We start from the raw sequence: 17,492 nt of genomic DNA on the forward strand, positions 1-17,492 counted from the left end.
AGGTCTCCCATTTCTAACGGCACCATAATTGGATGGTTCCTTAAGGGTTATTTAAATAAGAATCAGAGAAAATGCATACTATACAAAACTTTCTTATGTAAAGAACTCCTTATAACAAAATCCAAACAAATCTATACAGTATATCAACTGCCAGGAAAAGAGAAAGAGAGAGAGAGGGAGACATTTGTCACTTTAAAAATCTCAATATTGGTTAGGATTTCTCTTTTATTTTTCCATGATTTAAGTTTCCATTTTGTGAAATGATCAACCATAGAGTATCCCTGCAGTTGACAAAGACCTAAAAATAATGTTGTGACAGAAACCTGGTTGCTCATCAAAATCTTTTCACTTTCCTCCTGGACACACAGCTAGACTACATTTTTCAGATTTCCTTGTAGTTTCCATATTCTCCCTCTCATCATGTCCATGATTTTCCATTTTCCCTCGTTTGAATCTGGATGAAGATGATTTAGAGGAGGACTCTAGAGCCTTTGGAATTGAGAAGCCACAGATAGAAAGAGCCTGGGTCCTTGAATACCTATGCAAAGCAATACCACCACCCATCCCTACATTGGAACATCACAGGAGCAAAAAATAAACAGTGTAGTTTGTTGTGTCTGTTAGCCTATCGTTTGTAGGAGTAGTAAGATAAGGTGGAGTTTTTATCAAACACTATGATAAAGCATAAAGCAACTTTATGGTAAAGTGTAACTTTCCACTGGTTTCTAAAAAAAAAAGTATTTATCTTCAATAACCTGAGAATTCTTCAAGAACAGTAACCAAAAATCTCATTCATCGATGTACTTTATGGCTTCTGACATAGAATGGGAAATACACATAGTTTATTTAATTAAGTAATTAATCAAAAGCCCAGAAACCAATCAAATGAAAATTAAAAGTAGCAGATGAATACAAGAAGGTAGTGGATTATCAACCTTAGATACTTTCCAGGCTAAATTACATTTGCAATAGGCAATAGGGGTACAACAATAATAGAATAATCACAAAAGCTCATTTCATTGTATCAGTGAGGCAACATGCTCTGTGGTTACCAAGAACAGGGTCATGTGAACAGATGGCAGTAGTAAGCACACCTGATGATTTTACTAGTGGCTAATATGTACAAAGCTAGGTGGTTAATAGTAATTTCCATGTTATACTAAACCATCAAAAATATTTCTTTAGTTTTGAAATTTAAATCCAATTGCAGTTGTGTCAAATACTGTGACATCAGTTTTTATATATTTCCTTGACGAATAAGCTAGAAAAAGGATGAAGGGGAAAGGAATTGTGGGATAAGTAGGAAGTGAAAAACAGAGAGAGAGAGAGAGACAGAGAGAGAGAGAGAGAGAGAGAGACAGAGAGAGAGGAGATTTTAAAATCTCAGGAAGGATTTTTAAAAAGTTGAAGAAATTGATAAAAACAAAAATTTGGGATTCTACCTTTAAAAACTTCTAATAATAAAACTATATCATATAGACTATAATATATATTTTAAAAATAAAAATATATATCCTAAATATATATTTATTACTTCTAAATATATATATTTATCATTACTTATTTTTATTATTATTGTGTATATACATGTTATATTTAATTCCAGATGTAGGGGAAAGTTAAAAATAATTAAGATTTACCCAAAATGGGTAGATTAATATGTTGACCTCCTAAATGGTAAAAGGACTCAGAAGATGGAAAATACACTTTTTTCAAATGTTGAGAGATAAAATGTGCTTTCTTTATCGTTGGGTCATGAAACGACTAATTTACTTGTCTTATAAGTACATCTCAACTTTGCTAGTGATTCAGGATATATCTTTTTCTTTGGATCTGTGAAAATGTGTTTTACTTTAGTTTTATAAAACAATTATTTCATGGCTAGAAACAAATTTCAAGAAATAATTAAATAATCAAGCCATTTAAATAACTTAAGACCGTCACAAATATGTAAAAAAAAAAAAAACCCAAACCCCTCAATTTTCTGAGTTAAACAGTTATATTTAGATCATTTGCATGTACTCACAACAGAATAATTAGATTTGTGCTAAAATATAAGATCTGAAACAAAGAGCTCAGTTGTAAATAGTGTCAGTTGTTTTTTCACTATTATCTTGTTCTCAATAATGTACATAAAATATGTATTCATATGTATACACACAAATATATATATACATAGGTATTATGTATACATATGAGTATATATGTGGGGATATGTGTACAGAGTATATATGCAGGGTGCTTCCTCTTTATCTTCTCCTTCTATTTCCTTCCCTTCCTGTACAGTTTAGTCCTGAAGCCATGGCGGGGGCAGGGGGTGGGCAGTGCCAGCAAGGAAGGGCAGCCTCCAGAACAGGGTGTGGATGAGGCCCATGTAGGACAAAGTGGCATTCACCTAGTAGGGCTGTGTGGCATGTGATATTGGAGCCTGAGGCAGCTGATGAGGGCTTCCATATAGAGGGGCAGTAGGCAGAGTGTCAGAGCATGCTCAGAGTAAGAATGAAGGGGAAGGATTCACTAGGGAGTGTCCTAGCCTGAGCAGTTTGAGAAGGTTGCCTGCATGGCAGGACTGCCCCCTGCAGGGCATGAGAGCACAAGAGGCTGAGGACAGGTCCTCTCAGAAGGGTCCAGAAATTTGCACAAGGTTTTGGACCTTAGCACCATAAGGAGCGTACCTACACAGAGTGCTACCAAGCACTGGTATTGGAGCCTGAACAGGGTGAGGACATTCGCAGGGAAGGAGACAGGTTCACTGCAAAGACACTGACAATATGATATTTGAGTAGGCTAGAAATGAATGATAGAGAAAGCCACATGGAATCTTTTGGACAAAAGGGATCAAGAATTTATTTGAATAGTGCGGATAAATTATCTGTGCATGTTATAGTCTTTTATTTTGTTCTTTTATGTAGAAAATAGTATGAAAATGATAAAACTAATTATAGTTTAAAAATCTAGTGGATCATTAATATTGTTTCAAAAGAAAAATAGTTTTGGCAGGATGTAGAGATTGGAATGTGGGAGGATATCATTAATATATGAACAAAATTCTACTCTTACAAAACTGTATTATGCTACTAGGAAATCTTACACACACTGGTCAGCATTTCTTACACATATGAGAGAATCTAGGGTTTCCATTCCCTGCATATGTTTAGTGTGTCACACCCTGGACATCTGCTAATGTTGAACATCTGTCTTTTGTTTTCATTGAAAGATGTCTCATTTGGACTGCCAAAAAGAGAATGGGGTCATTAGTTATTCTACAGTGTGAAGTTATCCAGCAGATTATCCTTGTATGAGGAATAATAATGTCAGGAAAGCTATAGTCACTGCAATTAATCCTAAGGTTTGCTTTACACTGGGAGTCATTACAAGCATGATTCCAAAAGTGATTGCCAAACTATCAGAATTAAACAAATAAAAAGACAAATGCAAAACAAACAAAAACAAAAGTTGTTTTATATAGCATTTATTACCTGGTAATCACTGTAAATTTATTTTCTGAATACAAAAATAAAAACCAAAGTAATGAACAAGGTAAGATACTTGCGTACCTGCTGAATTAGCAAGGTTTGAATTAAGTTTAGTGTAGTTTGAATTGATATGTTTGATGAAAGTGAACAATCTTTGTGACTTACTCTCTATTACATTGTTTATTTGATTATTTTATTAACAGTGACATGTTATTGTCCAGTATGTAGAACAACTGGAAACTTATCTTTTATGTGAAAAGTCATATGCCAGAAGTAAGCTGTTGTATATTATGTCTTTAATATTTTTATTATGTGATATAAAGTATGAAACCAAATTCATTATCATTTGGATTTTTTTGACTATGCATAGGCCATACGGTACGATTACAGGTTTTGATATGAATAGTTGAAATGTTAAGTGGTGCACTCTTTTGTTCTGCTTAAGAAATCTGTTCTTATATTCAAGTGTTTGTGTCCTTCTAAACTATGTAGAATATAACAGGCAAGAATCATGTCCTTCTAAAATGTAAATCCTTTCGCATTTGATAACTAGAAGCTTTCTGGGAGGCTATTTGTAAGATAGTTGTTGGTTTTTAATTTTTATATACACCTTACAGAAACATTTATTCAACATAAGTGTAGACCTATATTCACTCATTGTGTTCACAATTTGAATTTAAAAACAATAAAAACAAAAACGATGATATAGACAGAAGAAAAGGAATGATAATTTTAGTGTGACTTAGCACCACAGAGATCATATTGAGCAAATCTTTATTTTAAAAATGCAAGCAGTCCTAATTTCATCCCTCTGTTTCTTAGTTGTTTTCTATTTTATAAAATGGAAGTGTTACGAAGTTACAAGAACACCTGGAAAGACTGTGTATGTGTGTCACTTTATATAAATATAACTAAATTATTTATGTGTTCAATAATAATCCATTGTAAGCTACCAAAAGAACTTTATTTCAAAACCCTGTTTGTCCTTGAAAATCTGACTCTGTCTTCATATCTGATGCTTTGCTTAAATACATTATCCCATCTCTTTTTATCATGTACCTGTTCAATTCCTCTGCTATTATTTTCTAGCTTCTCACAGTTATACATGTTCAAGGTTTGCTTTGATTTTAAATCTAGTAGTTTGAATCACAGTACAGAATGCTAAATAACTGGAAAAGTATTAGCTCATTTAATCAATCTAACCTTGTTTTCTTGTAGGAGGATGTTAAAAATGTATATTTGGAAAGGGAACAAAAAAAGGAATGGAAAAATTTCAAGGTATAGTAATATATACTGCAACAAAATACATAGGATAACTGATAATTCTTTCCTTATGGTAACCTATATTACATTAGTGAAAACTTGTTCAGAGAGTATGAATATTAAAGAAAATGATAATGATGTTTAAACATTTCTACTGAAAAAATATTGTTTAATTCTTTAGAGCTTAGTACTGTCTTGTAAGAAACATTAAAGTAAATTTGTAGTAATTTAATTTTTTTTCCAAACTTAGAGGGAAGAATATGCACGAAGTACCTACTGTGGGCTAAGCAGTTTATATATGCTGTTGCATCAGTTAACCTATTTAAATATAGTTATTGTTTTTCTTATTTTATGGAAGAGGAATTTAAGGACTGTAGAGATTAAGGAACTTGTTCAAATAACACAGATAGTTAATATAACTTTCAGTAATACAACTCAGGTTTGCTCAATTCCAGAAGCAATGAGTTATTTTTAATTTTATGGTTTTTCTGTAAGAGCAACAGCGTGCATTTGGCACGTGAGGATAAAACTGTCTTTATTTTGTGATATATATGCCAAAGGAAAATTAGTGAATATGGTTGTTTTCACATTGCTGTGGAATTAATCCAATCTTTAGCACTTAAAAATGTGACTGCCAGAATCGTTATCATTGTTATCACCATCCTCATCACCACTATCTCCACCATCACTTACCCAGCCATGGGTGGAATCCTTTAAATATCCCATTTGTGTAGTGCTTTCAGCAAATTTAGAAACAAAAAACAAAAAGGGACGGGATAACTCTGGAGATTGTGGGACAGCTGAGACACATAGTCTCCAAAACATGAAGAAAAAATTTTTTTAATATTTATTTATTTTTAAGAGAGAGAGAGAGAGAGACAGAGCTTGCGCAGGGGAGGGGCAGAGAGAGAGGGAGACACAGAATCTGAAGCAGGCTCCAGGCTCTGAGCTGTCAGCACAGAGCCTGACGTGGGGCTCGAACTCGTCAACTGTGAGATCATGACCTGAGCTGAAGTAGGACGCTTAACTGACTGAGCCACCTGGGCGCCACAACATGAAGAAATTTTTAAAACACAACATAAGGTGCAGCTGCTCTGGAAAACAGTGTGGAGGTTCCTCAAAAAATTAAAAATAGATCTACCCTATGACCCAGCAATAGCACTGCTAGGAATTTACCCAAGGGATACAGGAGTGCAGATGCATAGGGGCACACGTACCCCAATGTTTATAGCAACACTTTCAACAATAACCAAATTATGGAAAGAGCCTAAATGTCCATCAACTGATGAATGGATAAAGAAATTGTGGTTTATATATACAATGGAATACTACTTGGCAATGAGAAAGAATGAAATATGGCCTTTTGTAGCAATGTGGATGGAACTGGAGGGTATTTGGCTAAGTGAAATAAGTCAGGCAGAGAAAGACAGATACCATATGTTATCACTCATATGTGGATCCTGAGAAACTTAACAGAAGACCAGGGTGAGGGGAAGAAAGGGGAGAAAAAAAAAGTTACAGAGAGGGAAGGAGGCAAACCACAAGAGACTCTTAAATACTGAGAACAAACAGGGTTGATGGAGGGTCGGGAGAGGGGAAAGTGGTTGATGGGCATTGAGGAGGGCACCTGCTGGGATGAGCACTGGGTGTTGTATGGAAACCAACTTGACAATAAATTACATTAAAAAAAAATAAGACACAACATAAAGAAATAAGACAATGTGTCACCTTTAAAGTAGCAACCTCTCTTTATTTTTCTGGCTAACATGATAGATTAATGTGGTATGAGATACTACATAAGAAATAGAAAGTAAAAGTGACAGGCAGAAATTTTAAATAGGTGATTTTATTAAAAAAAAAAACCTTCAATGTTGTATCATTTGGCCTCTTTACATAGAGTTATTGTTTTTCCTATTTTATGGAAATAAGAAATAAATAGAAAAAGGGGGAAAGGTTTTCAAGCAGGTCAATGTTAGACTTTGGATCTGGGATACCATAGGTAAGTGCTGCACTACTATGTGGCTTTAAACCCGATAGGTGTTTCTCCTTTATGTTGTAGGCATGTACAGTAGGGTGTGAACACTGACCCAATAAGTAAGAACAAGTGTGTCAGAAAAACTTTCCAAATACTTACTTCTATTAAAAGAACAGTGAAGGGACGCCTGGGTGGCTCAGTTGGTTAAGCGGCCGACTTCGACTCAGGTCATGATCTTGCAGTCCGTGAGTTCGAGCCCCGCGTCAGGCTCTGTGCTGACAGCTCAGAGCCTGGAGCCTGTTTCGGATTCTGTGTCTCCCTCTCTCTGACCCTCCCCCGTTCATGCTCTGTCTCTCTCTGTCTCAAAAATAAATAAACGTTAAAAAAAAATTTTTAAAAGAACAGTGAAGCAAAGAGTGGAGTGATTTTCCACATCAAAATACTACTTCTCATAGCCATCTGCAATAATGAAATCTAATTTTGTGTTCTTGATAAGCTAGTTCTTATGACTTTGTTCATATTCCTGTCAGTCAGTGAGCACTGATTTAGCTCCCATCGGGATTTTCAATACTCCAAATATTATAATTTACTAAAAATCAAGTATTTTTCCTTTTATTTTATTTTATTTTTTTTTTTTTACAAATTTTATTTATTTTTGGGACAGAGAGAGACAGAGCATGAACGGGGGAGGGGCAGAGAGAGAGGGAGACACAGAATCGGAAACAGGCTCCAGGCTCCGAGCCATCAGCCCAGAGCCTGACGCGGGGCTCGAACTCACGGACCGCGAGATCGTGACCTGGCTGAAGTCGGACGCTTAACCGACTGCGCCACCCAGGCGCCCCTATTTTTCCTTTTAAACTCAGGTCCTTTCCAAAATAAAATCTTATCATTTCTTTAATCCCATAGACAAAAATAAATATTTAATACTTTCCAATTTCCCCTAAGATATCCAAATCTGTGTGTAAATATTTGCATGTAGGTTTTTAAGAATTTTGCCCCTATAAAAATCTGTCCTACTGAATTTCTTTCAATTCCCTAAATGGCCATTCTCTGTGTTGTCTGAAACACCTTTACCTGTACCGATCTGTAACCAATTATTATCAGTTTCATTGCTAGATTGTAATTTGAATAAGGGGGAGATATTGACAAGCATAGTGCCTGTTACATGATGAGAACACAATAATTATAAAGAATAAATGAATGAATAAATAAATGAATGAATGATAAACATACTACCAGAGATGCTTTTACTGTTGAAATGGCCCAGAATAAAGATGCCATAATTTTGCTGATATCTTCCAAATTTATGATGGAGGAATCTCTGGAAAATCTGGGAACTCAAGGCCTTCATTCAAACCATTATTTCTTTTAAGATTCCCTGCTGTCAGACACACTTTCATCACATAGTTAAGACATGATTCATAAACTTCCAGCTGGATATATCAGAATCTCAGATTTATTAAAGTTGTTGCAGGAACAATTTATGAAGAGCAATCCACAGACTTGTACCTGATGCTTGTCACTCTTGTCCCAAATCCTAAAATCTAGATTATTTGCTAACCGTGCAAATGTATCTGCCACACACAGGAATTCTTCTTAAAAATGTCTTGTTACCTATCATTTGATTATTGGTCCTATCAGGATGTCTGTTCTAAATCCAAGGAGTTGTCATGGAACTCAACTTTGATTTCCTTTCTTCCTGTAGCGTATACATCAACAAATATTGAAACACCTAAGCATTTTTTTAATTTCATGAGAAAGAACGTTATCAGATTTCATATTTATAGGCATTATACATGTACTAACAAGAACAGATTGTGAGCTTTCATGTTCATGCTTTCTAGCCTAGCAGCCTTAAGCAGTATAGGTATTCTATAGACATTTTCTGATTGATTCATAAAAACTTTAACTAAAAACCATTTGGAAGGTGTATGGAAAAATACATTGTTGCACACAATGGTGTGTTAATCAATGTTTAACAAACTACTCCCCTACCCCCAACAAACCAAACCAAAGCAAAGCAAACCAAAAACCTTTGACTTGTCACATTTGCCACTTTTCATGGTGTAAATATCCCCATCAGAGCCGATTTCAAGCTCCCCAATGTGAAGTCACTATAAGTACAGTTGGGAAGAGATGCACACAGTGGGCTCTCATGGGTTATGAAGTAGCTCCAGAACACAGGTGGTTCGTCATGTCTGTGAGATTATGCAATTACACAAACCTGGTATAACAACTAGGAAGGAAAAAAATACAGCTTGCTTTTAAATTTAAAACCTTCAGAGAATAATGGAAGTGATGAGGAAACAAGGAGCATTCCACCAAAATTGGCAGGAGGGCTGGAATCAGGAAGAATGAGATAGCTCCTTAACGCAATAATGGAAGATTAAGCAAAAGTAGAAATTTGAGGCGAAATAATCATTTATTAGTATTAACTAACAACAACAAAAATTCTGGGTTTGCCACGTATTCTTTCTGGTTCTCCTAAGATAACTAATAAAAAATGTTTGGCATCGATGCTTATTTATATTGTTCATTTTGACCATATATCACAGGCATACCTGCCACCTGATCTCCCTGCCATTCATGTCTATAGACAAACCCTCTTGCTGCCCTGAGCAAATTTGGACTCCTCAAACAAACCAGCTTTTTGTGCTTAATTCTCCCTCCCAAGGTTTTTTCCCTTCTAACCATTCTATTCAGCTTAGTTTTCTTACTCTTTCAGCACAAATTCCATTTTGGCCTTGTTCTTAGTGTTTTTCCCTCACTCCTCTTAAACAATCTGAGATCTTAGTACTTCTTCAGTCACAACATCCACCACCCTCTATTAACATTCCTAATTGCCTGTAGCTCCCACTGGTAGTCTTTTTTCTTACTGGGTACTTATGGTCTGTAATTTACAATTACATAGCTGGTTATGCACTGAACTGTTATTTGCTAAATGTTTTGTACCTATGTCTCCCTCTCTCTTTCATAGTATATTTTAAGGTACTAGCAGATAAGAGACCATACAAAACAAAATAGTGTTGAACACATAGGGAAACTTAGGAAATACTTAATGTTAACTGAAATATAGAACTAGAAAAAGGGTAGTTTGACACATAAATGCCTTGCTAATGCCTTTATAATATTTTACATTAATACCCTAAAATATTTTTATCCCTTTAATAATTTGAACTAAAAATGACACCATAATAATAGTTGCAATCTACATATTTCACTCAAATCTATTCTCAGAATAGGGATTTTTTGGGTTTTTTTGTTGTTTTTAATCTAATCATTTGGAATAAAATAATTTTTAAAAACTATGAATCAGAGGGGTGCCTAGGTAGCTCAGTAGGTTCCACGTCTGACTTTGGTTCAGGTCGTGATCTCGTAGTTCATGAATTTGAGCCCCACATCAGGATTTCTGCCATCAACGGGGAGCCTGCTTCGGATCCTTTCTCCCGCTCTTTTTCTGCACCTTCCCTGCTTGTGCTCTCTCTCTCAAAAATAAATAAACATTTAAAAAAATTATGAATCAGAGTAGAATTGAAGTCAAAGTAGAAATCCATTTTAACACAAAAAATAACTGAAGCAAATAGAATTACTACGAAAAATTCAAATGAAATCACATTTCAGGGCACCTGGGTGGCTCAGTCAGTTAAGCATCCAGCTTTGGCTCAGATCATGATCATGAGTTCGAGCCCCGCCCTGGGGTCTGCACTGACAGCTCAGAGCCTGGAGCCTGCTTTGGATTCTGTGGCTCCCTCTCTCTCTGCCCTCCCCCTGTTTACGCTCTTTCTCTCTCTCTCTCTTTCAAAAATAAATAAACATTATTTTTTTTTAATAAATGAAATCACATTTCAAAATACCTGAAGTAATCACTCCATATTAATTTTCAAATTGTGTTTAGAAATTTTTAATGTTAATACCCAGTAGGTTTAAATAAAAATTCAAATTATGGACTGAGCTCTGGCCTATAATTATAATTTTCAAAGGTTAAATAGTTTTATGAATTTTGGAAAAGGGGTCCAGTGGTCACAGACTGATAGACTAATTTTTGTTTCAAATTTTTGTTAATTCTAGTTAGTTAACATATAGTATAATATTGGTTTCAGGAGTAGAATTTAGTGATTCATCACTTACATAACACCCTCTGCTCATATTAAATGATTAATGGTTTTTGCTAGTTGTTAAGGTTTATTTTAATTAGTCTTTATACCTAAGCATCTCAAATTAATCTAATAATATTAACTGCTTCTAACTTTCAAGAGACAAAACTGACACAATTACTGCATATCTCCAAAATGTAGTGATAAAGCATGGCTCAAAAAAAAATGAATAATAACTCCACTAAAATACTCACAAAGAAAACAAAATAAAAAATTCTCACTCACTTATGTTGTAGCCAATATACGTTATTTCCTCTCCCTAAGTCCAGAGCCAAAAACGCATAATTCTGTGGAGCAAAAAACCAATTTTAAGTAAATATAAAAGTCTAAATGCACTAGCTGCATATATAGTTTTAATTACTGACACATGTTTAAATCAGCATTCATACCAGTCCTTTGGCCCTAATATCATGCCTCTGCTTATATCCCTTCAAGTGAAATTAAGTACCATGTAGTCATCTCTTCTCTAGGCTATATTTGATTAGCTCCCTCAGTTCCCCTCATAAATTCCATTTTCCTTTTTTAAAGATTGTTTTGTTGCTCTCTTCTGGACCCTCCATGATTAACATAAGACCACTAAATTAAATTTCACTTCTTATGCCCAAGTCTCTATTTGCCAAGTTTTTATATTACTTGACCTGATGCCTCAGTCTAGTCTTCATGAAATGGAATATACTATTGAAAAGTGAAAATCTTTTTCTCATTCTACCAACTATTGGTTGATATTTTTATCATAAAATTTATACTTATTCTTCCCATAGGGATTAACATGACAAACAATATTGATCATTAATCCTGTAACATGTATCTATAGATTTTAAATGGAGACCTCAAGCTTTTTTCTCCTCCTCCTCCTCCTCCTCCTCCTCCTCCTCCTCCTCCTCCTCCTTCTTTTGGCATATCTCTCACTATCAGTTCTCTTTGAAAACATTGTCTCATTATTTGAAATTAAAGAATATATGTATTTTTGTGAACTCATGCACAGAGGCATATATATTGCTATAATATTATGCACACATTTGTGCATTTTAATTTTGTCCTGACTACTATGCACTTGATACATTTGCTTCATATATTTTAAAGATAAAAAACATAAGCTAAGTTTGTAAAAAAGCTAATTTCCTGAAGAAAAAAATCATTTGCCCCCTGATGCTCACTGCTTTTTCGACTCTTTGTCTACATGAACTTAATGTTATTCTTAAGAATCCAAACCCATCAACCGCCTTGCTCTCCTACCCTTTCCCATATTTATCTGTAGGTGAAACTAGTCGTCATAGCTGGACTTTTCTGATGCTGAGCTTGACCATTTTTCAACTGCTGCTTTTGATAAAAGACATAATCATCTGGGAAATATAAATGCAGTTTCTGGAGAGAGCTGAGTCCTTCTGAGAATGATTGCCTGGTGAGCCAAGTTCTGTCATCAAAACCCGACAGGCAGTTCACACTGGAATACGTGTTTAAGGGTGTGGGAATATGCAGACAGATTTTGTCCTTTGTGTTTAACTTGGCAGTCTTTTTCCTCACTGCTTCTTGCATTGTTTTATAGCAATGACATCTTCTTACATGATTCGCATGACTAGGTATTTAATAGAGAAACCTGCTGGTTTTCATAAGATTTGGGAAGACGAGGATGGATAGGGAGGCTGTTATAAGTTTGTCTATTTTCAAACCAAGCAATAAATTTAAAAAGCTCTATTTCCAATGTGAATCACAAATGAAGACGTGCTGAAATGTGTTCAAATTAATTTTCTAGTGCAATGGGGAAAAAAAAACAAGCACTGTAATATCAGCTTCTGCATTTTCTTTTTTAGTCTCCAGAATTTCTCTTTTTAATTTACTGTCCACTAAACTCACTAATTCCAATTCCTTTCTTACCTTTGTCACTAAACACGGTCATGTTACCCAGATAAAGAAAAATACTGTAAGACAGAATCAGTTTCTGATACATGCTACAACACAGATGGAGCTTGAAGACATGCTAATTGAAATAAACTAGACACAAACGGATATCAATATTGTCTGATTCCATTTATATAAGGTGCCTGGAACAGTAAAATTTTGTCTTAGATTGTCTTAGAGATAGAAGGTAGGATAGTGGTTACCTGGGGCTTGAGGGTAAGCAGAATGGAAAGTTATTGCTTAATGGTTGCAGAGTTTCAGTTTGAGATGATAAAAAACTTTTGAGGATGGATACTGGTGATAGTTATACAACAGTGTGAATGTACTTAATGCTACTGAACTGTACACTTAAGAGGGTAAAATGGTAAATATTATGTTATTTACATTTTGCCTATATTGATAAAACAAAGAGGATCTCTGCCAGCTCCCCCACGTTACCCACTGAGATGGAACACTTCAGAGAGAATAGCCGTGTGGTGCACCAGGAAAGGGTAGACCATAGTGTCACAAGGGTAGTGTCACAAGGGTAGTCTCACAAGTGTCAGCATCAGCCAGTGGGCTTAAAGCACAGCATGCCATTTGTGACCATGCCGAGAGATCAGATGTTCTTCTTCAAAGGCTTAAATTTGTTAGACCCACAACATGTACACTATTCTGAATAGAACGGAAGTGATATCTGAGAATGACAAAATCCAATTTCCCATAAGTCCAGAGTGTGAACTTTTGGAGTTTTAGCTTAAATCTAACTTAGAAAAATTAAAGAATTGTTACTTTTTTCTACTCTATGGTAGAGTAAATTTTAGGACCGTTGAATGAGTTTACTTTTTCCTGAAAAAAAAGAAAAGGTGTTTTTAAATGTATGCTCTATCTTATCATCAGTGGTGTCTAACAGTATTTTGAGAAATAGGTTTATTTTATTTGGAAATAGGAGCCATAAAATTTATAAAATACCATTTTAAGTTAATAGCCTGCAAAGTCATAATTATGTTTAGTGCAAAAGTGCAGTAACTTTCTATTTAAAAGGTGTTCTTAATTTGGTTTTATTTTCTTTTGTCCTGTGAATTGTCTTTTACCTAGCTTTATTCGTCATCCTGGTTTTCATTTCATTTTTTATTGTAAGTGACACAAACATAAAGCATTTTGACACTGATTTCCATTAAAATATTATATCTGTTGGTATCTGCTTCTAGCAATAAAGATTTCTGTGATTTATATTCTCCATATTTATATATTTCTCTGACATTCTGCTATGCTTTTAGTCAATGCTCTTCTTTCTTTTTTAGTTTTCAGTCATTATTATCAGATCATAAGGTTGTGAGGTTTTTTTTTAACTATTTACATAAATGGGATAATGCTATATTTAGTACTCTTATTTTTGTAGTAACATAAAAAGAAGACTGAATTGGATTCAAATCTGGGCTTTACCACTTTTGAGCTTTTTGACTCACAGGTTATTTAACATCTCCCAAACTTAATTTGGGATTTCTCAACCTATGAAACACTGTTTCTCTATGTTCCATATGTTCAGATCTCAATGAAACAATTCATAGGATATCATATATTTCTTATTTTTATTATAAATCTATATATTAGTGCAGCTTGTTACCTTCGGCGTTAATAGAAATATTAATAGAACTGTATCCTGAACAATTTGGATTATGACTTTTAATTATCCATTTACTGCCCTGAGATTAATTCTCTGTTTCTAATTAGTATTGTTTCAATTACCCAAATTTTATGAAAAAAAATAATGACTTTAATATGTAATTTTTTTCTTTGTACCAATTGAATGGAAAATAATCATAAGATGTTAAGTGGGAAAAAAGTTTCTTAGTCTTTCACAAGAAGAAATGTGGTATAAAAATTAAATTAATATGCTGCACACAATAATATTAGCATCTGAGCTAAAAACAAACAAAAAAACAAACAAAACGATACGCTACAACAGTAGGTACCATATTTAATTTCTGAAGCCTGATATCATTTCAGCTTAACTATATGATCTTTCAAATTAAATTAATGTCAACTTGAATGTTATAGATTGCATAGTTGCTTTATGGATATTTGTTTATTAGTTATAAAATATTTATGTTCCAAGAATTAAATCTAATTTTATCATTATATATATTTAAGCAATATGTTATGTAATTAATCACATCAGCCCTGGAAGTCAACTAGAATTCTTTATTAAAAATTGCCTTAGTGCCCTTATCTAAAAACCAACCAAACATTCCCTATCTTTCAGGATTGTTGTGAGAGTTAGATGAGACATAGTAGGCAATCAACACATACTCATTCCCTTTACTTATTTATAAATATCACTCCCTATGGCTTTTATTTCATTGTTGTTTTTATAAGTAAAGTCAATATAAACAAAACCAAATGTAGAATTAGATGTTTTTAAAATATTAATGCTGTGCTCCAGATTATGCTAAATTTTTGCATGGTACAAATGACCCACAAGCCCCCACTGACTTCCAGCAACAAAGGTTCATTTCTTACCTACTTGCCCAGCATAGGTTGACTGCATGTTTGCATTTTGCTAGGACTCAGTGTTGCTCTCACATGGAACAAAAAAAGGGACCATGTAGGAAACACTCAATGGCTCCTGAAGCTTCTTCTTGGGAATGGCACACCTCCTGTCTTCTCTCACTGTATTGAGCAAAGCAAGTTACACAGCCACTTCTGGCATCAGAGGAGTCTAAGCCTCTTCTAAGGAGGAATACTCCAGAGAGTTACTCAAGAAGAGATTTTAAAGAGAGGCATAAAATATTTATATGATAATATAAGCTATTCCAATTATTAGAAGAATTTATTATCTTGGCAAATGAAAATAAACAGGAATATCATTCCTTGCTATCTGCCTTATAGCAGTAATGGGAAGATAAACTAAATGACATATACATACAATTTAGGGATCTCAGAAAAAAAGTTTTATAAATTAAAAGTTATAATTTCTCCTCAAATATTTTATTCTAACTTAAAAAATAGCTCCATTAAGAAATAATTCATAGATATGAATGTTGAGTTATATTTAATAGAAAATTGTGCATAAATTATATTTTTACAGATTTGCTTTGGTAAAATTCTATCTTTAAAGTTTTTTTTTTAAAAAGCTATTTTTTTGTTGTTTTCCTATGGAATTCATACTATTCATTCTACTATAAGTTTCAAAGTTTAGGGATGATAAGATTAATTACTTTTAATAATCTTTTCTTTCTAGGATAAAACAATGAAAAACTCCTTGTATTATAATGGAATTATTCCAGGCTTTGGAAAATGGGACCATTGCTGGACCAGCATTCCTAGGAATCTCAAGGATACTCTAATCAGTTATTAAAAATGTCAACTTATAAGAAATTGGGAATTTCAGCATGGATTATTGTTTTTGTTATTCACTTGGAATCACTATAATGGTCTACCCAATTACCTTACAATTCTATTTCTTCCCGAAGACAAATTTCTTACTAATTAATCCATATATATTCCTACTAATATATTTATTTTGTACAACTGAATTTCCTTTTTATTTTTTTTATTTATTTTTTGCTGTTTTCTCTTTATTAAGGTCCTGTATCATAAAAGGAGATAAAAATATCTTCTGTAACAATTTTTAGAGGACCAAAAATTTTAAAATAAAATTTCTGACATCTAAGTCCTAATTAGCATATTTAAATTATATACCATGCTTTGGCTCATTAAATTAAGTGTAAAAGTGAAACAAAAATGGTAAGCTTATTATTGCTTTTCAAAAACTATGAAATAATGGTTTTATTGCCGTCTTAAACTTGTTTGCAAAACACAGCCTATTTTCTATGCATTTTATAGTATATGTAAGATGGCTTAGTCCATTTGGGCTTTTATACCAAAATGCTACAGACTGGATGGCTTATAAACAAGAGAAATTTATTTCTCACAGTTCTGGATGATGGGAAGTCCAAGATCTAGATCCAATATGGTCATGTTCTGGTGAGGATCCTTTATCTGTCCATAGCCCTCATCTTCTTCTGTGCCCACATGGTGGAACCAGCTAGGAAGCTTTCTAGTATCTCTTGTATAAGAGCACAAATCCCATTCACAAAGGCTCCACTATCATGACTTAGGCATCCCCTAAAGGCCACACTTCCTAATACCATCACATTATGCATTAGGATTTCAACATATGAATTTTGGAGGAACACATACATTCAAACCACAATATAAGGAAACAGAATTTCTATGCAAAATATTTACAAATTCACAAAGGCAAACTTGCACATGATTCTAAAATAGGCTATTTAAAAATTTATAGCTGTATAACTTCTCAATCATTATTATGATTTTTATTAATTTTTAACTCTAGTATAATTAACATGCAATGTTATATTAGTTTCAGGTAAACAATATAGTGATTCAACAAATCTATACATTACTCAATGCTCATCATGAAAAATGTACTCTTAATCCCCTTCACCTATTTCACCCATTCCCTCCTCCCACCACCTCTCTGATAACCATCAGTTTATTCCCTATAGTTAAAAGTCTGTTTTTTCATTTAGCTCTTTTTTTGTTTGTTCATTTGTTTTGTTTCTTAAATTCCACATATGAATGAAAATATGTAGTGTTTGTTTTTCCCTGACTGACTTATTTCACTTAGTATTATACCCTCCAAATCCATCCATGTTACTGCAAAGGACAAGGTTTCATTATTTTTTAGGGCTGAGTCATATTCCATTGTGTGTGTGT

At 33.9% G+C, this 17,492-nt stretch overlaps 1 protein-coding gene across 4 annotated transcripts in view; it reads left to right on the forward strand.

The window, feature by feature from the left end:
- Nucleotides 1-16,226, forward strand: part of CNBD1 (cyclic nucleotide binding domain containing 1) — a 456,861-nt gene extending 440,635 nt beyond the window's left edge. For 3 of the 4 annotated variants that reach the window (XM_078441451.2, XM_078441452.2, XM_081792288.1), the window contains 2 exons: nucleotides 4,695-4,754; nucleotides 15,991-16,226. In XM_078441451.2, coding sequence (XP_078297577.2) covers nucleotides 4,695-4,754; nucleotides 15,991-16,107 — 177 coding nt within the window. In that variant the 3' untranslated portion in view covers nucleotides 16,108-16,226. Of the gene's footprint in view, nucleotides 1-4,694; nucleotides 4,755-12,126; nucleotides 12,271-15,990 lie in introns of all 4 variants that reach the window. The other variant, XR_013553368.2, reaches the window with a different exon arrangement.
- Nucleotides 16,227-17,492: the final 1,266 nt, after the last annotated feature.

This window comes from Panthera onca, chromosome F2, assembly GCF_046562875.1.
Source record: "Panthera onca isolate mPanOnc1 chromosome F2, mPanOnc1 haplotype 2, whole genome shotgun sequence".
NCBI lineage: Eukaryota > Metazoa > Chordata > Mammalia > Carnivora > Felidae > Panthera > Panthera onca.